This window comes from Aphelocoma coerulescens, chromosome 12, assembly GCF_041296385.1.
Source record: "Aphelocoma coerulescens isolate FSJ_1873_10779 chromosome 12, UR_Acoe_1.0, whole genome shotgun sequence".
Classification (NCBI taxonomy): domain Eukaryota; kingdom Metazoa; phylum Chordata; class Aves; order Passeriformes; family Corvidae; genus Aphelocoma; species Aphelocoma coerulescens.
Window position 1 is genome coordinate 3,867,546 of NC_091026.1, and position 27,521 is coordinate 3,895,066.

At 40.2% G+C, this 27,521-nt stretch overlaps 1 protein-coding gene across 17 annotated transcripts in view; it reads right to left on the bottom strand.

Moving 5' to 3' along the window:
• IPPK (inositol-pentakisphosphate 2-kinase) overlaps positions 1-27,521 on the bottom strand; it is a 48,319-nt gene that overhangs the window by 11,841 nt on the left and 8,957 nt on the right. For 3 of the 17 annotated variants that reach the window (XM_069028144.1, XM_069028151.1, XM_069028148.1), the window contains 4 exons: positions 18,718-18,899; positions 15,930-18,181; positions 15,224-15,594; positions 1,781-1,828 (listed from right to left, as the gene is read on the bottom strand). In XM_069028144.1, coding sequence (XP_068884245.1) covers positions 1,781-1,828; positions 15,224-15,304 — 129 coding nt within the window. In that variant the 5' untranslated portion in view covers positions 15,305-15,594; positions 15,930-18,181; positions 18,718-18,899. Of the gene's footprint in view, positions 1-1,780; positions 1,829-15,223; positions 15,595-15,929; positions 18,182-18,717; positions 18,900-19,791; positions 20,975-21,734; positions 21,777-27,521 lie in introns of all 17 variants that reach the window. The other 14 variants (XM_069028145.1, XM_069028149.1, XM_069028154.1 and 11 more) reach the window with 11 other exon arrangements.

Below are 27,521 nucleotides of genomic sequence, written 5' to 3' on the forward strand. Positions count from 1 at the left end.
AGTTCATCCCAAAACTGATTCTCCGGGATTTGTTTACTAATCTGATGATTAAATATTTAGTTTTCTGTTCTGCTCCAAGAAAAAATGGTCCTTTAAAAAAAAAAAAAATCAATCACCAGAATAAGTAAATATATTCAAATTACAAAACCTTCTATTTAGAGGGAATAGTGTATCACAAAGTCCACACACTCCCAATGCAAGGCACATGCAGAACACTGGAGCCAGCGCTCCTCAAAATGCAACTCTGGAACTGGTATGACCAGCCTCAATGCTGGGGGGGGGGGGTAAGTGAAAAGTCACTTCCTGGCTTCCTTTGTGACTTTCTCATACTTTGTCAATTCTTTAAAAACAATTACTGTGCAACAATCTCTTTGAACTTAAAATAAAAACAAAAATTAAAAAAAGGAAAAAGGGCAGGCAGTTAGTTAGTGTTCTGTTTTCTTAAATAAACTGCAACAGACTGACATTTTACTTAAAGCTGTGGTCTAGTCCTCTCCTGCTATACTACAAATTGAGATAAGCACTGTTTCCTTTCTTGTGATGCACTGGACTCTTCACTGTTCTTGTTAGCACTAAACATTATTATCTTGGGCTACACTACAGAAGCATGAGATACATTTTTGAAATCCTGCCAATATAAGCAGCTGAAAAATCAACTTGAATCATACTTTAGTTTTACCAGACCTTTTTTCAAGTTAAATAGCAGCAGAAAGACCATGAAATAACTCATACATACGCTGTCACTAGTTTTGCCTTCCTCTACTTTAGCAACTTCTCCCTTGTCCCTTGTTAAACTGAATGCTTTTCATATTCATCTTTCTGATTTAAAGCAACAAAATGCCCTTTCTAGATGTTTACTTTACATTCATCCTTATTTCTTTTTTCCTAAAATTAAGTACACACACTAGTTCTCAAAAGAGCCACAATGCTTTTTGTATTTCCCTCATCAGAACAACCTGCCACTGTGCCTCACAAAGCCGTGGTTCAGGAGCTGCTGTAACTCAAGCCATTCCCTGTATCTCTTAGGTAACACATTGTAAAGACTCCTCTCAAGGTTGAGGAAACAAAAGAATTTGAACTTTGTGCTCTCTCTTCTTTTTTTTTTTTTCCTTGGAACACTGTGTTTATGCTCCACCTTTGGTTTTTGATCATTTTTTATCCTTGTTAAAAGAAATCTAAAGTAACTCACTTCAGCTGCTTCTCCAGCAGGAAAACTTTATTGTACCATTGAAGAAACTGGGAGATTGTGTCCTGCCATGTTCTTTTTGTAACAGACAGGACACTAAAATCACTCACTGACAAAGGATATTCTGTGACTATTTCATGTGTTTGTTCAGATTCCATGGTTTTTTAGCTACTGAACAGGTGGTCAACAGCAGACCTTGACCATGACCACCAGTCTTGTGCTGCTCCTGTTCTGCCCCACCTGGCTACAGCCTGTAAAACTCCTTTCTTCCCCAGCATCCCTGTGCTTCCATACGTGGATATAGCACATTAACACTGTGCCACAGCTGCCCTTACAGAAAGCTCTACCCTCTAACACATGGCAGTCTCACACCCTGCCCCACAAGAGCTCTTATCAGCACTCATCATCCCAGTTACATAAGACAAACTCAAATTTCCTCCTGTTGCCAAACCCCCTGAGACACAGGCACATTTCAAAACATCCCCTTATTCTTACTCTTGCCAGTCACAGCTCTTTCACAGGTTTCTTGTTTCTCCTCACACTGGCTATTAGTTTACCCAAGTGCTTTCAGCAACAGGACATGTTTAAACTTACCTTATTCTGGTTGGGGGGGGACTTCAGAAACCGCAGCACCACGCAGCGCTGGAGAAAAATATGAAAGAATAGGGTTTCATTAGCATTTATGAACAGCACAATTATCTGAATCCCCAATCTACCTCTCTGAGAAATTAAGAAAAAAAAAAAACAACCAAAAAGCACATTTTAGATGGTTATTTCACTCAACTTGAAATCAAATATGCCAGCTGAAATCAAACACAGCAATGTCTGCTGCCAGCTCTGCCATCAGTTTAGTGAGGCAGCCACTCTGCATTTCCAGTCACCAAGTGCACCAGAGAAACGCTCCCTTAGCTTACAGCACTGCTCTGAAACCTGGGAAGGCACATACAGAACCACAAACACCACCACCCTGGCATTTGTGCACCAAAGGTCCCCAAAAGGGAAAAGAGACACAAGGCCCACTCCACTTACAGTATCAGCACAGCATTACAAATTATTAAGGAGACTCTTACCAATTACCTGCAGCAGCTACAGCTGTACTTAACACTAAACTAAACCCTGCTACTTATAAACTTCTGCAGAGTAAGCAAAAAGGAACAAATATAGCAGGTTTCCAAATATTTTACGTTAAAAACATAGAAAAACTCACTAATTTTTGTGATTTTTACAATTTTTTATCAGTTTTGTAACAATTCAAAAACCTTGAGACTTTACACGTTAAAATCAAAGTCTGACACAGTGTTAAGGAACCTGCAGCTCTACAAGGCAACACCCAGTCCTGCCTCTGGTCTGCTTTAACATCTGATCCTCAAGATATTTACTCCCACTGATGTAGGTCAGCCCATTTGGGTACAATGGGGATACAAACAACTGGGCACCCCAGAAGGTAGAGACAAACAGCTGTTTATCAGAGCTCTCTCTTAGCCAGTCTGTCTCCATTTGGGAGAATCCAAAAAGGATTACATTCCATTTAAAGCACTACCACAGTCTCACAGAAACAATGCAGACAAAATGCCCCGGCTGCACTTCAGGTTTATAGAATCCAAGCTTTTTCCCTACCAAATTACTTCCCATTAAAAAACCTCCCATAGCATGACAGCATCAAATCTATTCCATATTTCAGAGCTGGAAACTGTCTCTGCACAGGCTGAGGGAGAGAGCTGCAGATATCTTTAATTACTAACATGGAGAGAAAGAGGAAACAAGCAAAACTGATGACAGTGTGCCATCCAAAACACTAACGAAACTAGGTCCAGTTTCAGACATTGCCACTGAAACCCAGACACAGCCCCTTCCAGATCTAAAAAGTCTCATGCCACCATAAATCTCATGGTTCACCCACATCTGGAAAACACTCACATAAAAGGATACTTTGCTGCTGATTTGACTCATCCTGCAAGATGAGTGTCCCAACAGCAAACGAGATACCACCAGAATGGTAATTAGAGTCACCTGGATTTGACAAGATTCCTGATGACAGTTCCTCTCTCTTTCTCTCATTATGCCCTACACATGGGTAACAGAGCCCAGGCCTGATGAGCCTGTAGCTGTGTGGGCAGTGTGTTATTCTTAGTGTTTCAACCATTTGGATCTCCTCCTTTAATTATTCATAAGCAAGTGGATCAGTGATGGAGTGATCTGATTATCACTTCTAATCCCTTCAGAAATATGATTCTGTAATCTTTCAAGGCTGGTGTAGATATCTTTTAATCAGTTCCCAGCCAAGATTCCAACCAGTGCTCTGGAAAACCTGATCTGCTCTCACAGGACTCAAGACAGTATTTATTCATCACCAAATAATTTTTGATTTGGCAAAACCAAAATTATACATGGCAAAAGAAGAACATGTTGCTGGTCTAAAGATGTCAAAAGGAAACAGCACCGTTCAAACAAAACTTCACAGATGCACTTAAACCAGCCAGCCCACACTACACTTTAGTAAGACTACTAGATGATTAGAGGAAATAAAAAACCAAAAACAAAAACACCAGCAAACAAACAAAACTCTACCCCAAAACCAAACCTCAAGAAACCCCCTCAAAACACTTCTTTCCTATTTTAGGGCAAGTTTTCAGGTAGATCACTCCCTTTGTGCATTTCAATATCACTTCCACAAGCACCAAGGTTAACCCATCAGATGTCACAGATGCCAACTGCTTCAGAAGTATCACCGCCAAAAATATTGGCCCACATTTTTCATGCTATTGCATTTCTGATTCACTTGGCTGATTCTTTACTTGGAAATGTTGTGGGTGGTTGTTGCCATGAGGTTTTTTGCCAGTTATCTTAAAATGCCTTCAATTTTTTTATATTTACAGGATGAACACCGAGGATGTACCATACTTATCTGCATGCACGGGAATGGCCCAAATCCCAAAGAGAACAGATCTCTGAAGAGATTGCCACTACTCCTCAGCACTCTGAGAATCAGATCAACTAGGTCCTAATGCTCCCTAAATTTCCTTCTCCACAACCAGTGGAAGGGCTTACAGAGGTGCCTAACACCACTCCCATCAAGGCACTGCCACCATCAAAGTATTTCATTAGGTAACAGTCCCAGAGAGATAAAAAGATAAAAAAAGCATGCTGCAAGAAGAAGGGGGGAAAAAAAGAAACAGCGCATGGATGTAGGCACATGTACAACATAAAACATTAAAAGGCTTCATATCTTTTGAAGATAAGTTAGAAAAATAATGAATTCAAAGGAAGAATTCTCTACACATTTTTTTAATCCCTGCATATGTTCAGTCTCCATTTAGTGACAAAAGACTAAAAATAACCAACACATCAGAACATCAAACACGACTTGCTCTTACTCTCAAATAAGGAATTTAAGGACAACTCTCATACGAGAGCAGAGCAGCTTGAAAGCAGATAACAAAACAATGTTCTTAGTAGCTCCAGGACCCTACTAGGGCTACAACAACAACCATTTCCAATTGTTATGGAAAACTGAAAATAAACACTAGCAACAAGGATACCAAAACTTGGGTCTCTGAAAACACATCCACAAGCGCTGGGCCGGAGATGATGTAACCAGAAGTGTTCCAGAGGAGCTCGATCACAAGCCACAGCACTTGGAGCCTGCAGCCTGAAGTTTACAGCCCCACCAAGAACGGCAAACACTTCTTTAGCGCCCCATCACCAAACAATTGTTTGGGTTAGAGCAGAACAAAGTTAAGGATTGCCAACAAGGAGAGAAGGAGCTGTGGGAGGAGCTGTCACAATACTCAAAGTCGGTGGTATGACAGAACCAGCGGGGTGTGTACACACACAGCTCTTGTCCTCGTGTGTCCTGGGAAAAAAGTGTCCTGGCCTTAGTCCACAAAAGCTTACCTGTAAGAATTTTTATTCTCCGGAGCAGTTACTACGGCTATTATGTTAATCTTACTCAATAAAATCCAAAAAACAAAGTAATCCTTGGTAGCCTGGCCAAAATATGACTGGCATCAATCCAGGTACTTTGGATTAGGCAGCAGCATTATGAAACCAGGATAAGCTTACATTTGTTTCTTAACAGCTTGGTGTTTGATATTGACCTTATTCTATGACCTCATTGTCATAAAATGCAGGCCTCCTGAACTGGAGAGTTTTTAGAAGTTAAACACAACTGGGGCAAATATGTAATCTTGATATTCCCCTTCAGGGAACAACCTCGTTTGTATCACAGAGATTTTTTTTCAGGTCTTTTGCTACGTTAGTAACAAAAATCTATGTAACAGTTGGTTGCAGTGAAAGGAATAGGAAAACTTATATTAAAATTAGCTCAACTGCTGTTAAAATTGCTTAGATATACAGAAAGATATGTATTTTCCCGCTGCTCTTACCACCTCTGCTCACGTGGGTTTAAAATAAGTTTCTGTATAAAAATACAAAGAATTAGCCTGTCCAAACACAAAGCCTGGGAAACACCAGCTTCTCCTTTTCCAAATAAGCAGGTTCACGTCATTTGTTATTACACTATTATTATTCTAAGCAGCACACATTAACTGTTTTTGTCTGGAGGCAAAGCATTACTGACATCTCCTTCTGCAGCTGGAAAAGATTCTCATCTCACTGATTCCCAACTAGTGACATGCAAGACCTACTGATAGAAAACAAGACACTAAGAAGCAACTTTTTAAGTCCCAAAAGGAACTCCACCCCTCTTCCCATACCCATCATCTCCCTCACTCCACACAATCTCATAAATTTTGGCATCTAAAAACTCACCAGTATTTTTGCAAGCAGTATCTGCAATTTTACATCACAAAGTTACCTACCTGTTGCTTAAAAAGGCATACAATACAGAAACAGAGTAAGAAAACCCATCATTCTTTTAAAGTTGTCCATATAAAAGTCACAAGTTTCCAATCATAAACATGGGGGGAAACACTCTCAAAGACTGGTAACAAATCTTTCTCTACAATTCTAACTCCATTATTTTTTTGCAACTAATTTCACACACCACCACCAACCACTGCCAAAGGAGGTGAAGATACAAAGTCAAATACTTTTAGAGAAAATAGTGTCTGTAAAGGCTCTGAACGTCTTTATACAGTAAGAACTGGTTATTTAATTCACTGTGTTTTGCTGACCTGAAGAGCTACCAAGAACTTATCAAACACAGCTCTAAGAACACCAGACCTACCATTGTGTTTATTCAGTGCTACCTAATCACTGTAGATTTACAGCAAAGTACAGCAATGACGCCTACAGAAAGTCCATTCTATCTAATTTTCAGTCCAAGGGAGGGAGAGGGAGACAAACTGAACACAGTGATATGCAAATACTGATTAATGACAGTTCCAAGGGTACTCAACATGAACTATGGAATTGTTTAGCTGATACTAAGCTACTCCTGCAGTAGCACACTGCAGCTGCATGCAGTATATGTCAACTAAAAAAATTCTTCTGACTTTTTTTATTCCACATCTACATCCCACAACCCCTTCAATTCCAATTCTAGTTTGAGGGATTTGAACAGAAAACAATGGTTTTCTATTCAGAAGATGCAATTTCTAGGAAGGAGAAAAATGGACAAAAGTGTTATCTTCACATCTCAGAAAAGACAGTGACAGAGTTCCTCCTTCTGACAACTGATAGAATTCAGTGAAAACATGCCCACCATGCTGCCCAGGCACTTCAGCCAAAGCTTACCTTCATGATACTCAACACAAGACATTTTTAAAGGTCTCCTCATGCAGGGTCAGTGTGCCATGTAATGTGGAGGGATGTGAGAGATGGAAACAAATAAGTGCTAGAAAATTTTGCAGCTTTTGAATGAAATACACCTGGTAATATCATACATAATTGTTTTCCAACCCAGTTTTGTTCTGCATAAGGTGGATAAGATCACACAAAACAAAGTGAGGAAAGCTACATTTCCTGCCAGTATGGAGGAAGTTTAGCAATTGCTCGCACAAAGTGCAAAGAAGCATTCAGAAATTGGAACAATACTCTTTTATTTAGCATAGAAGTCCTTGAAGAACAATGGTTTTATTTCTTAACATGAATAAAGGATTTCTGGCATGGTATCTGGCTTGACACCATTCAATACGGCAAACCATTATTTTAAAACAAACCGCCCATGATTTCTTTAGCACAGAGCTCACAGCTTGCATCAGGCTTTAGGTGCTCATTCCAATTTTTTTTTTCTACTTGGTTATGATCTTGATTCCCATGGGAGTTAAGCACTACCTCAGGTTTCACTTTATAGCTAAGCTTCTATAACCTCGCAATACACAGATGGTACCAATTCTGAGAGAATTTAATGACTGCACTCTGCAAGAGTGAGAAGGAAATGTCTGCCCTTCAGCCAAACCAGCTAATCAGAGTACCTGAAATGATATCAAGCGATACACCCACTGGTACGAGGTGGAAACACATACCAGAGAGAGAACAGGATGAATAAACCCATTGATGCCTGTCCCTCAATGTGCATTAGCACTGTCTGGGTAGCACAGCACACAGCCCTGATGTCCTTGCTGTGAAACACAAGGAAAAAATGGTCCTTAACATTTAAAAGCATATCAAATACCTGGCCCATCTGTCAAACAGGTGAGGTGTAGCAATCAGAACATAAAACCACATCCTAAGCTTCCTTCCTTTCAGCTGCCCTAAAGCCCCCTCTGATCAGCAACGCACACTTCCCAGCATTAAGCTGCCGAGTCATCTGATGTTATGTTGGGGAAACCAGGCGTTCCAGGAAATTATTAATGGGGGGGAGGAAATAAAAAGTCAAAACAGTAAGAGGGATTAGAATGAAGCTAAATAATGAAATGGACAGTTAAAACAAGTGAGTAATTCTCAGCACCCAGAACAACTCAGCTAGAAGGCACTTAAGCAAGCCTCATGCTCACGTAGAATCCAGTGACTCTGTTCCTTCCCGAGTAAGAGCAGGTTAGGGAGAACAGGTCAAAGAGGTCAGGACACCTCCTTGACACTTTATTCCATGCCACAGACAAATAACACTGAGGCAAAAGGAACAGCTACTGAAAAGCTGGGAGGGAGGAAGAACCAAAAGAGTGAATAAAACAGGCTGTTAGACTGAGCACTCCTACACAGCTTTGGGTCAGCCAGGCTGCTTTATCCAAAGCAACCAACCCACGGCCACTGTCAGCTGAGGGCAGATACAGGAACAGCACAGAAAAGTCACAGAAACTCCATCACTGCATTACAAGCACTTGTAACAGACACAAAAGAAATCTTTTTAAGATAACAACTTGATCTCAACTGCAAAAGGAACTCAGTCAAGTTTGAGTTAGCACTGAACCCAAACCAAAAAAAAAACCAAACAGGATCATTTTTAATCAAGGCTGATGACCTCCTGAGCTTGACTGCAAAACTGAGATTTTACATTTTCACTGGATATGGCCTTCAGCATTCTCAAAAGTCACTCAAAAAAGAAAAAAATAGCCCCAAAGTAGAGTTTGAATTTCCAAAGAAGGTCACCAGAAGACAAGTCTGCTCCAACACTCATTATAAGCAAAAGACAGCATCTCTGAAACAAGTATTCTGCAGGGAGGAGAGAGGTGCTGCTGCAGTTAAATGATCGCTGTCATATGGCATTAGTGTTAGACCACAGAGCTTCTGTCTCCCATCTCCATCCACACACATGCTGTGTCTTCCCATCTGCATCTACAAAACTTAAGGCACTCATAAGAAAAGTTTTAATTGCTGCCTTTCTGCTCTCTCTCCTCTCGACATTCAGCCCTGCTGAACCCAGCACTACCTTTCCCTTTTACTTCATGGAAGAAACTAAACTGCTCTGCATTCAGAGCATCCTTTCAGTGCAGAAACCTGGTAAATACAAGAAAATTTTAAATTTAACTACTGGTACAATATGGAATTGAAATCTCAATACAGAATTAAAATTCCTTGATGTTGACTTAACCTAATAACTTGGGGGAAGTGTGTGTCAATAAAAAGCTTCACAGCTAATTCACAGAACTGAAAGTACTTCCAACTTTTAATTCTTTGTTTATAGTAAAAGCTTTGTAGATGGTACTCAAGTAGAGTTAATCCAATTAGTTATGGCATCGACAGTCACAGCTGTACCTGTTTAGCCAAAGAACTAAATACAAACAAATACAAAACTTTTTTTTTTTCATCCACTAACCACAGATGTGTATCTAAGTGTCAATTAGCCAAGGTCAGTGCAAGGAATCATACAGTTTTAATACAGGTGTCACAAAGGTTCCCAAATTCCAACTCAAACTGGTAACTGCCCTCTCTTCCTAAAAACTTCATTGTTGTTCACAGCAAGTCAGGCATCTCTTCCTTTCTTTTTCACTGATGACACACCCTGATCACATACTTGGCTTTTTCAACTGGTTTTAATAGCTGCTTCAGTCAATTTGGGCAGAAGCTCCTCTACTTGTTTACAGTAAGTAAATAAAATTAAAAATCAAAAGCCATGACAACTAAGAAAGAAGGAGTATTATCTTTAGTCATCAAGCTGTCTTCCTGTCCTTTTGTCTAAATAGGCAAAAGGTGTGCAGGTGTGGGGGTTTTGCTAAACAATGTTTAGAGTCAGACACTGTTGAGATACACACACACCCAAAAAAACAATGCTGGTCAAAGAAATGCCCTATGAAATTTAAAAGAAAACACCACACACAAAAAAAATCAAATAGAAGAGGTAGAAAATTCTACAGAACCAGATGCAAAACTCCTCCCTACATTCCACAATTCCCAAATCCATCAGAAGGAAGAATTAGCACAGGTTTGAAACGCAAATAGAAGAATCTCATCAAGGAGACAAAAATGTTTAAGCTCAAGTCTTACAAAAACTATGCCTTTCCCATTAGTCAAAATGAAATTCAACAAATACAAGTTGCATTTTACCTTTTCTGGTAGCGTCTTTCTGTAAAAGAACCAAGAGACCAGAATGTGGCCATATTTTAAATCAGAGCAATATTTAGAGAAGGCCATTATTAATAAACTGTTATATTTATAACCACAAGAACAGCAAAATTTCCCTAACTGAAGATTCTTTAATACAGGAATCAGCAGCCTGTTCTATGTTTCCATGAAATCAAGACATTCATGGATATTAATGGAAAAAAAACCCAATCAGAACACAACTGAACAGAAAACAGAACACAACTGAAAAAATTTTGCTTTATAGTCGGGGATCTGGAATTTCTCAGGAACAACTTGGAAGTTTGGGGGCATCAGTACTTGCACAAATATCAATAGCACAAAACAGATTCGGGCAACTCCACACAGAAAAACAACAGAAGCAACAGGACACACAAATTTTTGGACTTGTACAAAATGGCATAATCAGAAAAAGCACCTTCAGAAGATTCTCTCAACAAGACAGCAATTAATGATCAGCATCATCTCTTTTCTGCCAAACAAGGCCAGAGGAAAGCTGCAGCTAAGCCATTCCAACCATAAGCTTTCTACTCTTTCAGCAACATCCTTCTGTCTAAACATACAATCCTGTCTTCTCTTCAATTTATTGCAACAAAACTGAATTTGTCATTATTCTTATAAACAAAACAACCAACCAGCCAAAGGAAAACTATTTCATAATGCAAAGGCACTATGAGGAAAAATTATCTACCCTGATTTGCACATGTTTACCCTTCTCATAGTTATTTTACTTCAAAATCCCAAACCAAATCCCTCTCCCCTCTATGCAGAAAGTGGCTTCCTGCACACGCTTTGCAGCCATCATAATGCAGGTACCAGCAGAAGCAGCTACAGACGCAGTGAAATCAGAGACTGCTGCTAAAACACGAGATACACCTCTCTCCCAGCACCTCTGCTCACTACAGTCCCCTGTGCAGTCAGCACAAGGATTGGGAAGGATGCCTGCTAAAGCAACACTGGGACTTTCTCCATCTTTACCACAGGTCTTGAAGGGAAAATAAGTATCACAGAGAAGAGACAGATATTATTCATTTATTACAGGCACCAACTTTGAGAATCTTCTGTAAGCTTGATTACCTGACTTGACTCCCTCATCCAGACTCCTTAGCTACACTTCACCTACCTTCTCCATCTCCCCTCTTTTCCCTTTTCCTATTCATAAGCTCACAGATGCTCTGGAGATGGTTTACGCATTTCCTAATTAAGTCCTGTACCAAAACCCAAGGTTATCTGCTGGAGCTGCAAACATTCCAAGACATGAAGTAGATGATCACTAACAATCCAGGCATCTGAAGCCATAAACCACAACCTTTGCAAGCACATGCCAAGGTTGTTCTAGACCATCTCACTTAATAAAAAACAAGCTGGGGGAAAAAAACCTCCTATTTTCCACCTTAGACAGTCACCCTGAAACACAGATTTAATGTTCAAATGTATTTCAAAAATAGGCTTTTGGTTACCACAATATCCCAACATGCAAGAGCTAAAACAGAGACCAGGAGGAATGTACATACTTCATCTCATAAAGCAACTGCTGCAGACTGCAAGCACATGTTTCAACAGCAAAAGGAAATCCAAGTTATTATTCCTAGAGTTGCTTACACTACTTTCTACAAATATCTACTGAAGCCTTTTGAAATGAAGTGTTAAGTGTCCCATAAGAGCAAACAACTGATTAAAGTGCAGAACTCCAAAGGAGGATTTCCAGCTCACTTCTGAAAAACTAAGTATCTGCACTGCAGAAAGACACAACATCTTACCAGGAGATAACCGTTCTGCAGCAGTTCTCTGAACCCTCTCTGCTCCTTATGAGTAGGGAGGAGGAGGGAAAGCACTGCTTAGCTCTCTTTTTAAATCTGAAGCCAAATTTGAAGTAGAAGGAGCGACTCTCCACTAAAAACTCCAGGAAAAAGAAACCTCCTTTCTAAACCACCTGGCTGGCTGATGGTGCTTGGTTGGGGGTTGCAGCACAAATGTCTCATCAACACCTCTTAGAGCTACCAGTTGTATTTCACACTAGAATCATGAGGTAGGAAAGTTGTCTCTTCATTGTAGCACCTCAGCAGACTGCAAGACTACACAAAGGCCTTTTGACCACAATTCAGTTTCAGTTTGGATTAATTCATTCACAGCTGCAATAAAAACCAAAAGGAAAAGCCTGATCACCAGAGAAACTTGTACCATAGTTCTGTACATCTTCTGGAACTTTAGATTCACCAGAACTGAAACTTTAAAAATCCATGAAAGCAGAAGCTTGAGTGTTCATCAAGCAAGCAAGCACAGAGTTCCAGTGGTAACAATGGGAACGGGAAATGCTTGGCAGGCATTCCATCTTTATTCACCAGATCACTGTCTAAATGCTGCCAAACTAATTAAAGTGACTCTGTAAAACTACCACTGTAAGAAGAGACGTGTTGAGTAGCCCATGCTGTGCCTCAGACTCCTTATCCTTCACTGGAGGGATAAGGGACAGAGATGCACTTGCAGTGATTTCAGCAAACAGGGAGACTCCCGTCACTATTACACCCTGCAGGATTAATAACCAGCAAGAGGAAAGAGCACAGCGAGCACTGACAGCACTTTCATGGAAACAACAGAGCTCATTCCATAGGATGCCAGCATCCCCCTGCCAAACAAACCTTTGTCTGGACGCACTGGAAAAGCGGCTGCGTGTCGCCTGCGTCCAGGGCTTATCAGCACACGGCCAGCAGAACTGTTTGTTGGGCATGTGACTTTTCCATGACCAACTTTTTACTTTGGTACTGTACTGGATTAACAATGCATTACATTCATGTCTTAAAGGGCAACCTACAGGGAATGGAGCAACCCCAGGAAATAAGCAGAGCCTTAAACACAGGAGAGCAGCCTGTGATGACATGGGCCTTATTGCCCTTACTGTCCATCCCTAACCCAGCCACAGCCCTCACAGCCAGGAACAGGGGTGTCCATCCAGGCTGCTTGCCCACCCCAGCCCGCAGATCCGGTGTGCTGGAGACGTGACCTTGCACAGGGCTGTTATCAGTGCTCCAAGGAGAGCAGGAGTTCAAACACAACACCTTGGACCTCACTTCATGAAAGGCAAAGCAGCTCATGCCCTCTTCTCCAGGACAAGGATTCACTTTTTTTTTTGTTGCAGTTTTGTTTTTTAAACTTCTCAAAGTTTCCCAAAGCAAGGAAGAGTGGCTTAGACTTAGAGAGGTAGGGACCAGCTTCCTCTCCACATTCCAAAATACCACTATGCATGAGAACATGGAAACAACAAGCACATACACTGTTCCAATCTGGCCTCTCACTTGTATCTGAGCATCCATTCATGTCTTTCCCACCACCAACAAATCCCTATCCCCCTCCTCTGGCATTGATACACAAAAAACATGAACTGGAAAGCTACAGAATGATGCAAGGACAGTCAAAATGTCTTAGCTGTGCTGCTGATCCATTCACACAAACCTGAGAATAACTTAACACCAGATCACAAGAACGATGATTAATTGTGCAAGTATGTCCTGCTCGTAAGAGGCACAAAGTTACAATTAGCATCTATATAGTATTTTATAGGCTTCGAGTTCACCAGACTTTGTCCTCAGTAGACACAAAGATCCAAAGTGTAAACTTCACTGTTTCAAAGTCGTCTATAAAGGAAAAATTGTATCTATTTCACTTTCACTCTATCTTAAAAGTTTTAGCATCTTGTTAAAAAGAGAACTGGCACACTCAGCAGCTATTCTGAATCACTGGCTGACTTCCTCACTTTCCACATCTTTAAAGATAATCACAATTACGTCACTAATAATCCATTATTTATCTTGATTCCCATCATCCAGTGACTGAGTAGTTTCTACACTGCCTTTTTCAAAGCTAAAATGTTACAGGAAACAAAATCATACACGTTCTTCTTGTACCAAAAATAGCTTTTAAATAGTATTTAATATAAAGAAAAAGAGGAAAAAAGCTAGAGCCACAGAAGTGCCCCTCCTAAAGTTTGGAGAGCACCATAAGATTTCTAGCATTTTCTCAGACATAGTATTTGTTAATATTTTACATCTAATTCATACTTTTAATGCAGAAAACAGACATTAAAAGAATCCAGTATTTTCAGTCATTCATTTAGATATAATTTTAAAAAATAGTTCTCAAGATTCAATTCTTATTATAGATCTTTTTCTACAAAAAGCCTACATTTCATCATTCTGGCTTTACTGAGTTTTGATCTATGAATCATCAAGAACGTTCTGTGGCAAATCCATACCAGCTTTTAAACTGAAATCCAAATACATTTTTAAAGCACAAAACAGCCACAGGCACTTTTTAGAAAAGGAATAAACTCCTTCAAGGGGCACGTATCCCAATATATTAAGTAAATAATGTACATGCAAAGGGGGCACGAATACACTGTCAGCATAAATTGACACAGTCTGCTTGATTGGATTCAGCTTCATTTAATCATTACTGCTGTAAGTGCTGAATCTATTTTACTGGAATTTTTAAATAAAACACACCTCCATCCCCCCGTATTCCCCCTCCCCTAAAAAAAAAAAAAAAGCAAAAAAAACCCCAAAACAAACAAACAGACAAAAAAAACCCAGACAAACAAAAAAAAAAAAAAAAAAAAAACTAACAAAAAACCAACAGGTAGATGGGAGGATGGGGATGAAGTGACCGCCGGGGTCACATCCCACCAGCTCTGTAGCACAGCCAAAAACCGAAATTAGAGTCGGGAGCCCGGCCCAGCACTGCAGCGAGTGCTCAAACTCCTCACAGAGCCAGAGTCGGTGACAAAGGGAAAAACACGCCTTCTCCAGCTCGCTTTCTCCTGTCACATCACCCACACCCAGGAATGATGATGGAAAAGGTGAATTTTCAGCACTTTTCCTCACAGCTCCCATCCCCAGGCGGCAGCTGCCCGGCCATCGGCTGCTCTCCCTCCACTCCTTACTGGCCGTGACAGAGGACCCGGGGAAACGCCCGCTCATCTTCCCCACGGGACGGGCCCGATCTCCCCGGGATAGAAAACTCCTCCGGGAAAGAAAGCAGCGAGGGCGAGCGGCGGGGCCGAGCGGCCGCTCCCGCCGGGCCGCCCCTCTCACGCGGGCCCGGGTTGGGGCTCCCCCGTACCTGGCAGTGTGAGACGACGAGGCTCTGGTTGCCTTCCCCGTGGTACTTCCATTCATTCTCATCCATCTTCTCCACTTCCATGCCCGGCCCGGGCCGCGCGGAGGGCAGGAGCAGCCGCCGGCCCCGCCGCCTCACGCCGCCACCATCGCGGCTGCGCCGCCCGCCCTCCGTCGAGGGAAGTCCCGCCCGCCGCGGGCGCCATCTTGGAGGCGGGCAGCGGGGGACCCGGAGCCCTCAGGCGCCGCCCGGGCAGAGCCGGCGGCGGAACAGCGTCTTCTGCCTCCGGGAAGGGCCGGTCCGAGAAGGGGATGGTCCCGCTCTGCTCTGCAGTCGTCTCACCTTGAGTCCCCTGTGTGGTTTTGGGCACCAGACTATTAAAAAGGGATTAAGCTGTTAGAGATGATCTAAAGGAGGCCATAAGGATGGAGAAAGATCGGAGGAGCAGCTGAGGGCACTTGATTTGTTCGGCCTGGGGAAAAGGAGGCTGAGGGGAGACCTCATCTTTATCAGGAACCCACCCAGGCCCTGAACAGTCTCTCCACGGTTGGGTCACAGCCCCAAGGCTGACAGAGCTCAAAGAGTTTGGACAATGGTCTCAGGGACAGGGTGGGATTTTGGGGTGTCCAGGAGTTGGACTCTGATCGCAATGGGTCCCTTCCTACCCGGTGTGTTCTATGGTGGGGGGGTGACCATGTAACATACTCACTGTGCAGAAGATGAGCTCGCATCTGCAGCAGAGGATATGTGCGTGGTCCAATGCCCAGAACGGGAGGTTTTGACCCCTTTGGGATTGTGTTTCGCAGAACTGCAGAATCAATTGGGCTGGAAAAGACCTCCAAGACCATCAAGTCCAACTTAAAACCAGTCATCACCTTGTAAACCCGACAGTAAGTGCCACCTCCAGTCTTTCCTTAAACACATCCAGTCACCTCCAGTGATGCCACCATCCACCTGGCAGCCCCTTCCAGTGTCTTTTCAGCTACAGTTTCCAGCTAGTTTGAATTTTACAGATGTTTTCTCTTGCAGTCAAGTGTCCGTTTAATTAGCCTTGTGCTCCAATACACCAGGTCATTCAAATACCCAATGTTACAAGCAGAAAGATGAACATCTATGTAACGTTCTTTAAAAATTAAACATTACGCTGCTTTCCTTACCCCTACCAACCCACTCTCCCAAGTATGAATATACACATACATGATTTACAATAAATACAAAACAATCCACAGACCCAAACTCCCTATCACAAACATGGGATTAAATTCTAGAACCCTTCATCCAGTAATTTTTATGACTATGTGTTTTGACCACAAACTTATCCTTCAATGACCATTTTAAAACAATCCCTAAGGGCTCTCAGAAATTCCCCCTTTTCTTTCCTGCTTCCTCACAAGGCTCTTCATGACGGGCCAGGCTGATGCAAAAGGAGTTAATTAATGCTCAGAAGTTTTCCTCTGTATAATGAACATTTGTATAATTTGGATAGTACTCTAACTTGACTCTCTATTGCAACTTTTCAAAAGTCAAAGCAGAGCAAACTGTGCCCTTTTTAACAGGGAGAGAAGATGCACCTAAAAGGCTGAAAATAAAACCTGCATAAAAATCTGCAATGAGTCATTGATCTTTTTTTTAAATGTGTGTGGTGCTGTAACTTAAACACATCATCCAATTTCACTAAACTTAAAAAAATGGGGGTTAAACAAAATATGTGCCAAAACAGTGACTGATAATCACTTTTCCTTTTTTTAACATTCTATAGATGCCTACATGAAAAAGGAATTCTTGGTCCTTTGGCTATTTGATAAAGATTAAAATAATGACAGTGATATCTTTAAAGTAGGTTTCTGTCATCTGTGTTTGCAAAGTTTCTCTATGTTGTGTAACTAGAAATGGATATCTAACATACAAGAATTAGCCATACTATCCTGACTTTTAGAAGTGTTATAAAGAAGTTTCACTCAGGACTGTAAGATTGTGGTATTTATGATACTTTCATTAAAAAATAACTGTACTTCAGGGAAATGGTATTTGAACAATTATTAGGCTTACGTGGAGAAATACAAAGGGAAATAATATCAATGTATTGTCTTGCAATGGCAAAACTAATTTGCCTCAATTTTAAAAGGAACTCTAGCATAGCAAGTTCTTTCATAGTTCTAAAAAATGCACACCTACAGAGCTAAAAATAAAGCGGAGGTTTGAGTGCAAGGGTAAACAACACCGAGAACACCAAGTTTTAATATACTTGTTCTCGCTAGCAGGGCACTTCGCTCTCCACCTTTTCCTCCAGCATTCCAAGGTGCAGAACTACCATTTGGGCAATTTGAGGCGGTGCTCTGAAAATACGCTGGTGAAACTTAAACTGGAGGAACAAAAGCATATCTTATTTCTCCCTGCATTATCAGGTTTTATTACTCATTTCAGGTGTTATCTACAATGTGCTTGGACTGAAGTATCAGAAGCTTTGGTGCCATTACTGATATTCAGGTATTGCTTAACTGGAATTCCCCTGTCAGGTGGTGTAACTACAGCTGGTGTGGACATACCTGGCTGGGTTTTAATTAGGTGCCTTGAGGTCTACATGCACAGAGCTCAGTGACCTGCAAAATCCACCCAGGGATCTCAGCAGATGGCCAGGTATCCTGTGGTATTTCAGTATGTAAATAAGTTTAAAACTGCAGCAGGAATGCATAATGTAATCATACCTTCAGTTCTCCAGCTCCCACTTCATCCCCTCAGCAGTTCCTTTTTTGATGTCACATGAAGGAGTCGGGAGAGCACCACAAGCCTGAAATACACATTTCTTTTCCTCAGAGTGCTGTAACTGCATTGTGCTTTATAGCACAATTCCTGGTTTTTGGGGCTCTTCAGTGTTAGGAAGTCATCAACACTGGACTCTTTTGCAATTTGTAAGTTCACCGCAGAATGAGAATAAAATGGTAAGAACAGTCCACAGTTCACCTATTCAGTTTGAGGAGGAAAAAAAAAGTATCAGGCAAGTATTTAATGTTAACATTCCTTGCTATAAAAAGTTCATAAATCCACATCTGAGGGGAAAAAAAATAGCATTACCTGAGACTCATGACAAAATTGTGTGCCAATAATACAAAGGTCTTGTAAGCTCATAAGAAGGATTTTTGCTATAATAGGTACATCTTAGTTCTCCTGGCTCCTAAAATGAAAGGCTTCTACATAAAAGAAAGGATATTTTGTTCTTTATGAAAAGAGTAATCATGACACAAAAGATCCTATCCTGTGACCTAGAAACATCGGCCTGGAGAAATCAGGTTTAAAAATCACAAATTCAAGGCAGTGAGTCCAGAAATATTAAATAGACTTGATAATACCACAGTGAAATTGTGCTACAAAATACTGTTTGTTTTAAACTACTACACCATTTTCAGTTTCAAAAGATAGAATTATGTTTAAATAGGATTGAGTTTCATACTTTTATTATACTCAGAGCAGCAGAAATGGAATATACTTATGTAACTCACATCATTCAAATTTCCAAGCTTTGTTTTTTTTCTCAAATCAGGACACCACCATTGCTCCATGCCACTGTTATTTCTTGAATCCCTGGTTTCTCCATGTAACTTCACACACATACTAAAACTGCAGAAAATTTCATGCTCCAACTGCCATTTCACCTTCTCACACTGACTGAGAATCACTGACCCTACAAAGAAAAAAGGGTTAGAATAGGACTAGAGTGTGTCATTCAGTGGCTTTTTAGAAAGCATATGTGGTACTTCAAACCGCAGTAAAATATTTTAGAAATAAAGGAAGTCATGGCTTCAAGAATAGGGCTGTAAGTAGCAAGAAAGGTGATTTTAGGTGAATAAAGCTACATCTATGTTGTTAGCAGATAAGAGCCTGCACAAACTTACCACAGATATGAATAAACAGGCATTATTACTACCAAGAACTTTAATTGCTACATACGGTCTGAGGGAGCTATAAAGTCATAGACACAGCATAAAGAAGAACTCTGTACTGTATCTATAACTCCAAAGAATTGCCAGGACAGACAGAATTTTTTACACAAAGACAAGACAATTAAAAAACATTTCCTATACACAGGAGTCCAGTATGTTTATTGAAAAAAAAATACAGCTGTTTACCAGTGGGACATGACCCAAAATGAAAAACAGTGTTGTGGTGAATTTTTTTGACTGGTAAGGGAAAATATATGGAAAAGAAGATAAACTGTGGGAGGTCATTAAAGCAGAAGACTATGGTGAAATCCTAGTAGCTTGGGCAGGGTATTAAGGCAGAAAGGAACAAGACCAACCCCATCTAAGCACCTCCTTAAAGTCTGTTCTTACAGCCTCTAATCTGTGGGTGAGGAAGGAAAGATGAAGGGATAAAGAGCTTTTAGGTCTTGCTTTGTATTAAAGGACATACCAGCAACTAAAAAACTAAATACTCTTTTTATAAAGAGGTGAAAGCAGAACAGTTCTGTAGCCTGGGCAGAACTCACAGTAGCCACAGGACTTGTGCTGCTTTCAGGCCAGGCCAACACTCCTCGGTGCAGGTACTTGGCTGTTAATGTTACACTGTTTGCTCACCATCAAACACCTCTTGCAACTGCTCCTGGGAAAACACTTTATTGTCTCCTATCACAAACGCAGGACCCCAGCCTTGTGCCCAGCCCCTGGACCTGTTAATGGTTAAAGGACAGCATTAAACTTCTTTTTGACACAAGCCCTGTCTGAACCTCTTTAAACAGGGAAGAGGACACATAGATTAACCTGGTTTTCAGCTAAACTGCCATCATTTGGCAACACACCTCTGTGGGAAAACCTTGAAACCTTCCCCGGTAGAACTTTTAGTTCACTGAGTACAAGGTCTCCTTAAGATAAATTACAAATTGCTGCAAATTGGTCACATGTTAACATTTCAGTTTATACCCAGGAACACCGAACTGTAATACATGGGAGTGGTACAGACACACTGAGCATCAGTTTCTTTTGTACTTACTTGAGAAATTCACATTTATGTTCCCTGGCACAGCTATCAAATACTTTCAAAGCTATAGCTCCTTCAATTCATACACACTACATTTCAATGACTGTGGTGTTAATTTTGGAGTGATCTCAGTATGCAAATGGCACCATACAAGTTTAATGTTTCCCCTAACCATTTCCCTTGAAGAACCCAATTTACTGGAATTGTCATGATTGATATCAATAAGCAGAACTGATAAATAACCAAGAGACACATTCTCAAATTCTAAACCTCACATTATCTGTCCTCTCCAATACATAAACATAGATGTAATGCAGTTCCCAAGCAGAGACACCAATACAAACATTATGGAATCTCAAAAGGGTGATCTTGTTCTCCATTCCAAATCTGGCCATATATTCCCATGTCTCTCTCACATCACCCTTGGCACATGGACACCCATGAGGCACCTCAGAGCAGATGATTCATCAAAGGAATGGTCAAGTTTTCTCGGGTGGGATTTTTTTTCCCCAAAAATTGTTTCATTGACTCAGCAAAGCAGAGTGACACATGGCACAGCCACACAAGTGCTCCAGCTGTCACTGGGGGAGGAGTGGGAGCACATCCCAAACCATCCGGGAGCGCAGGATTTGCCATTCTGCTGCCAGCTCACTCTCACACCACATTAAGCTGATTATGAAACTGCACTTTGAGCAGCTGCAGAACCTCCTGGCAGGGTGAACTCGCGGGGCCCTTTCAAGGAAAGGAGAAAACACAGACGGAACAGATATCTCTGGGTGTGCTCTGAAAAAGCAGCAGAGAGCACAACAATGAGGAAATGTTTTGGGAGAGAGAATTATGGCTCATTCAGCAGTGCAGGAGCTGTTACTGACAGGGGCATTTGGGTTGGGTTTTTTTCCTCTTTCTCCCCCAGAAAAACACATGTATTTGAGTCCTCCCATGCCCTCACTGCTCCATCTACCCAGGAGAGAATTGAAGGGATCTGCACCATCAGAGGATCAGTGATAACACATTCCACTAAACTTCATTGATTTAAAACAGCTATTTCAAAAGTGACAATCTACAGTTCTCTTGATTAAGGTGGAATGAAGTAGATACTTAACAAGGGATTATGAGATGTCCCTGACTGAACGTCTGCCAAAACCAAGTGCAAGATCCATTGCAATAAAAATCTTTATGATGGTGTCTCACCTGTACACTCATTAATCATATTTATGCTTTTGTTTCATCTCACACCTTTCCAGTAGATTTCTAGGGGGAAAAAATCCAAGTTCCTTGGGAGAGAATTATTCCTAACAGTGACAGGAAGATAAATATACTGGAAAATATATATATGTACACACACACACCCTAGATCTTTCAAGTCAAGCTTTTTTAGCAAGGAATTAAATTTGATTGAGTAAGCATAAGTTCTAGATTAAATTCTACACTTATGAAAACAGAATCAGGACCAAAAAGCAGTGAAGCCCCTTCTCATCCAAAGCTTGGCACCTTGGAAGGTACAAATCCATCTGGCATGAATTCATAGATTAAAAAGATATACCTGGATGTTCTACTTGGTGGCTGGTTCTGAACATATCTAAATCTGTGCAAAAAAAAAAAAGGCATTTACATTCACCAAATCATACCTGGAGACAGGCATTTAATTGCAGTTACAGGTTTCCAGGGGTTTAGTGTTGCAAAATAGATAAAATGGGAAACAGCCTCATCTGCTGGTTTGAGGAGACACTATCAGGTGCATTACTTTCTTTTTCCTCTCCATGTACGTCTCCCAGATCTCACAGAATAAAATCTATAGGATTGAACTTTGGGTTTGTTTGTTTGCTTTTTTCTTTCTTTCAGCAGCAAAGCCATTTGCACACACTCCTCATATGATTGGGAGATCCCAGATAATTCAGTGAAAGGAGCAGCTCTGAATTTACTTTCTGGCTCCTGGTTGTTAATACAGACAGACACATCTAAAGAGATTGCTCAAAAAGAGTTCCCATTATTTAAGTTCCTTGTAATTTTATTGAAGCTTCATAGTGTTCCTAAATCAGCTATTCTAGGGCAGTATTTGTTTCAAACAGAAATGTTTGATGGACATTTTTGCTGTGGAGTTTTTTCTTGTTTAAAAAGTTAATAAAAAGAAAACCTTCTGAAATAAAATTGAAAAATATGCTGATTTATCTTATTGAACTTTGTATTAAAAAGCATTAGCATTGAAACAATAATGAAGAAATTAGTGGGAAACAGTACGGGTTAACAGGTCACCCTGAGCTTAATGATGGATTTTTTGCTGTATATTTAGTCTCAATGCAACAGAAGAGGTTCAAAGTCAATGGAAACAAAAGGAAAACCTTGAAATAGGAGTGAGGATTGCAGATGGCAGTTAAAAGTTGCAATCAAAAAGTAGAAGAAAGGAAGACAGAAGCAAATAATACAAGAAAGGTGCAGAATATCAAAAGTCCTAAGCCTGAAATGTTATTTTTCTAAGCAGATTGCATTCCAGAGGTTAGTCCTAGAACACAATTTATCATGATGTGAAAATCATACCATAACTATTCTTTATCAAGGACACAGCACTAAACCAAAATTGCATAAAGAGGATTTACAGGAGATTAGATTCACATAGACTCAAAGGGAAAAAATGCCATTTCAGAATAACACACGTTAACTGCCAAAATCTGGCTCACCAGAAATTGCTCACAGCAATTATTCAAAAAAAGGAGCAGCCTAACCAGAACTTACCTGTTCTCTGTACAACTATACACATATTAACCTTCCTGGACAACTCTGTGTCCCTGAGAGGTGGAAAAATTATTTGTTAGAAGATCCTTGTACAAAGATCACTGTATGATCATTCAGAGTAAGGGACAAACATACAGATTTTATTCTCTAAGCTTTTAGCCTTTCCCTGAATGCATTCCTTCCACTCTGTGAACATTTCCCAAGGGCCCTTCTGAGTTTTGAGAAGGGCCTGAATTTCCCTTTTATTTCCCACCACTTCCATCTCATGCCCCCACTCCCCTCATCTGCCTACAGGCATCATTTTACCACTCTGGGCTCTTCCCACAGGGGATACTTTGCAGGATGTTTTGGTGGAATGCCAAATAATCCTGCTCATGCATTGTCTCTGTACTGAGACAAGAGATCATTGGAACACTGGGACAGAGCAAAGACCTCACTGGGAAAAAAACAACAGCAACAAAAAAAACAAAAAACCAACCAAACAAAAAAAACCAACAACAACAACAACAAAAACCAAAAAAAACCCAACCACAAATAAGAGCTTGATCTATCAGGAATTTCCTAGCAGTAGATTTGGGAAGTAATGCTTTATTTCATAACCAGAGATGCTGCACTTTATGAGATATAATTTCCTTCCTGCTGGAGCATTCTTGTTATACCATGTTCTATCAGGACAGTTGTTACAGCTTAGGGGTTTTTGGTTAACCCTGTACATAGATAAGCTTTACAAGATCTTGATGATATTCACAAGAGATTCAAAACAGGCACGCCCATATACATGTTAGGAAAAAAGTGAAATGACAGCAAAGTTTCACAAGCATCATATTGTCCTTTTAGACCATAGTGCATGATATAAAGTTAATTATCCTTTCCTGCTATCAAAGTTTCAGGCCCACCCCTTCACATTACTGCCAACTTAAAATACCCATTTGATTTCACATGCATTTTAGTTTTAAACTCTTGAAGAAATTTTTGGTTCTAACAGAATATTTGGTTCTAACAAATATTTACCTTTAGTAAAACTAACCATTCTTCTGCCATCAGTTTCCTAAAGCAAACATTTCAAACAAGATGTCTAAAGTAAAGGAAGTGTTACTGATAAGTCATTTCAGTTAAAACAAATGCACAGGAAGCCTTTTATATAATTGAAGAGTTTATATAATACATGACAGTAGGAACACTGATCTACTGCTTTATTTGGGTTTGTATGGAGATGTCCACAAAGGCACCAACTGGTCTACATAAAAACACAAAAAACAGTTTCTTTTCCAAAAAGTATGAACAAAGATGCAAATAGTAGGTCCATAAATAAACCATGAGGGTAGAAAAAACTTCCCCCAAGATTGTTAATCATTAAAAAGCTTAGCCTTGTCTTCTTATAGAGAGGGCAACTACCTTTAGATTTTGCATACAAAGTTTTCAGTTCCTCTGTTTTTCTGCAGCACAGTGGAGTGTTTGTCAGAACACAGGATTACAGTCTGTGAATGGTAACCCTGCCTCTCACACCATCTCTTTGGGTGACAGGTGTCCCATTCCTCTGGAACAGGGAACACACTCAACAGCTACTGGAAAACATTGGTGGAACGAGGTGAGAACCACCACTGATGTGACACACGTAGGAAAGAAGAATATTGGAAAAAACTAGAGAACAGTTTCACTGCATCCACATGAATTCCATTGTGAAAAGAGTGCTTACAAATTTGGGGGGTGGAACAGAAGTAAAGAAACAACACTCAGTGAGTTTCAAACAAAAATAAATAAATGCCAATTAAAGACATCAGCATATACTCGGGGGAAAAAAAAAGGTTAAAGATTGCAAATTAGGCATGAAACAGGAGACATCAGTATTATAAGTGAAGAATACTTACTGGGTGTCACAGTTTAACAATATATTTTAAGGCTACTACTTCACTAGCAGTTTTAAACAAGAATAAAACTAGCTGTAAACCAGGTATAAAGCTGAGATGCTGAAAATGGAACTCCAGCTTTAATTTGCTTAATTATGTGCCTGAAGCAGTGGAAATAATTCATCACAGCAACATGTTAAATATTTAGTTTACAAGCAGTCACCCACACCAGGAGATAGGTTACAAGAAGAACAATAAGCCAGCACTGTCACCCCAAAAAAATTCCAATCTTCAGAAATATTGAAGTAACTACCAAAGGAAAAAAAGCTGCTGAAAAATTGCAAATATTCTAAAACTTATTAGCAGAAGGTATATGAAAAAAAAAAACCCAAAAGTAAATAGTATTTAGGATCCTGTCTGATATGCTGAATATGTAACAGGTAACTTTTTCCAAAAGCATAATTGTTTGCCCACACATAGCAAAGAAAGCTGATACCAGATCTCAGTATTCCCAACCATGGTTCCCTGTGAAGTGATAGTGGAACAGATAACTCTCTTTGCAAAAGGAGCTTCCAGGCTGTTTAAAATACTGCTGCCCATAAGGCAAAGGCTACAAAAGGCTCATTGCAATATAGTGTTACACTGGCCAGTCTGGTATAAAAACAGGAGCTGTAATAAGGTTGAAAAGAAATGCCTCATGGAAGCTCTGGATTCACCTTCCATTTTTAGCCAGTGCTGGATACTACCCCAATTTATTATCAAGATACAGTGTCTGCCAATAAACAAACATTAATTTATTTTCATTTCATGTCAATGCAAACGTTTAACAAATTTAATGAGAAAAGATTATGTGAAAGATTCTGAAAGGTAAGAAGGGAAGGGGAAAGGGCAACAAGTTGTCTGGTATGTGCTTTTCTGCTGATTTCTAGTCACAAACTGAGACAGATATGCAGCCCCCTCTGGATCACAGCTAAAATGAAGCCCTTTTGAGAAGTTCAATGTCCAGTGTTTTAGAACACATTTAGAAAAAGAATCACTATTAAAGGTTTGTGGAAAGAAAAGGAATTATTTTAGAAAACACACAGAGCTTTCCCTGAATACACCATCAAGCCATATGGTGCACATGTACAGTTGTGACACAACACAGACAAATTATTTTCCTTTCTGCTGAGGTGACTCACAGAAGAGCTAAGGTTTCAGCTACAATTAAATCTTCATTTGATCCTTCAGCAACTGGAAGCAGCTCCATGAATCTAACACAGGGCTCAATTAAACAGTGCAAGTGCCTCAAGTGTTCATCGAACCCTAAGCCAAAAGGCTTTTAATGCTAAACACAGGAGGAATTCCACTGACTCCTACAGAAGCAACAACTTAAAAAGCGTAGCATTGAGTCACTGAAAAAGGCCTGTCAGAGACATTAGCTAAACATCAGTGAAAAGATTAAAGATAAAATCAAGTGTTGCATAAATATCACAGTTCATGACTCTGAATTAATTTTGTTCAGCGAAACCTCCATCCATCAAAATACCTAATTCCACATCAAATGTTCAGCACAACTACTAAATTCAAGTACATATTTAATTACTCTTAATTGATGACTCAGCATGCATACGTCAACCATTTCAAAAATTAGCTCACAAGCCACATCAAAATATTCAATGGTTTCAGTATCAGCCCATCACACTGTGAGGCAAAAAGAACAAAACAATCCTCTCCCAACACATTTGTGTATTTTATTCCTATCTACAGGACAAATTCATTTACAAAACTCTTGCATCATCCGTTAACATGCAATCAGGAGAGATGTGACCTCTGGTATATACAGAAGAAACCCAGCACACTTCCCAGAAGAGAGAATTTGTATGAGTAATATGTTATTTTGAGCCCTAAATAAAGCATTATCTCATCATACACATTATGAGAATTCTGTTCCCATTTATTCTTGATAATCCAAATTCACAGAGTGAGATAAAGCAAGTCTAAGGGGTCAACTTGTGTAGTACTCTATTCCAAGAATATATAAAAGCCTAAGCCCTGTAATAGTTTATGCTCTTTTCCATTACTCCTACATATGTCTTGATGCAAATTTAACCCTCAGGCTGCACATTTGCAACAGGAACATTCACAGAATGCTGTTTTGATGCTAATGATGCTGTATAAATAATATGTAGGGGACTAGTGCAAAGTGTCAACTGCATATTCATATCATACATGTGTACAGTTATTAAAGTAGAATTTCATATAAAATGCAGAACACTAGGAATTCTCATTAGTATTTTACTCACCTATGTGCAGCATGCAAAATAAAGCTTAGGTTTTGTAGGTAATGTAATTTCTAAGTATTTGTAAATATTTATAAATAACAGGCAAGTTTCCCCCCCTCAGAGTCCCAGTGAAGGAAAGCAAGTTCCACGTTGGCACTCAGTGTAAAATGAAGTAAGTTTAGTAGTTTGAGGATCTTGCTTCTATGCAGCATTCTCTTCTGACTACCCAGAAGTGCTGCAACAACCAGGGCCCAGACAGATCATGAACTATTTTCTGGTAGAACCTATCTTTTTCCTCAGTTTCTTGTGTGTTTGTTCATTTTTCCATTCACGTAGCAGAAAATCCTGGGAGTTACACAAGTAATATCGGTCATCTGAGGCCAAAGTCACTAACTGATCAGTGAAATGATCAATTTAAGCCCAGTTTGCGTGGCTGGGCTCTTGCCTCATCCCAAACATCATCCTGCAGGCACAACAGCCCTACAGTAA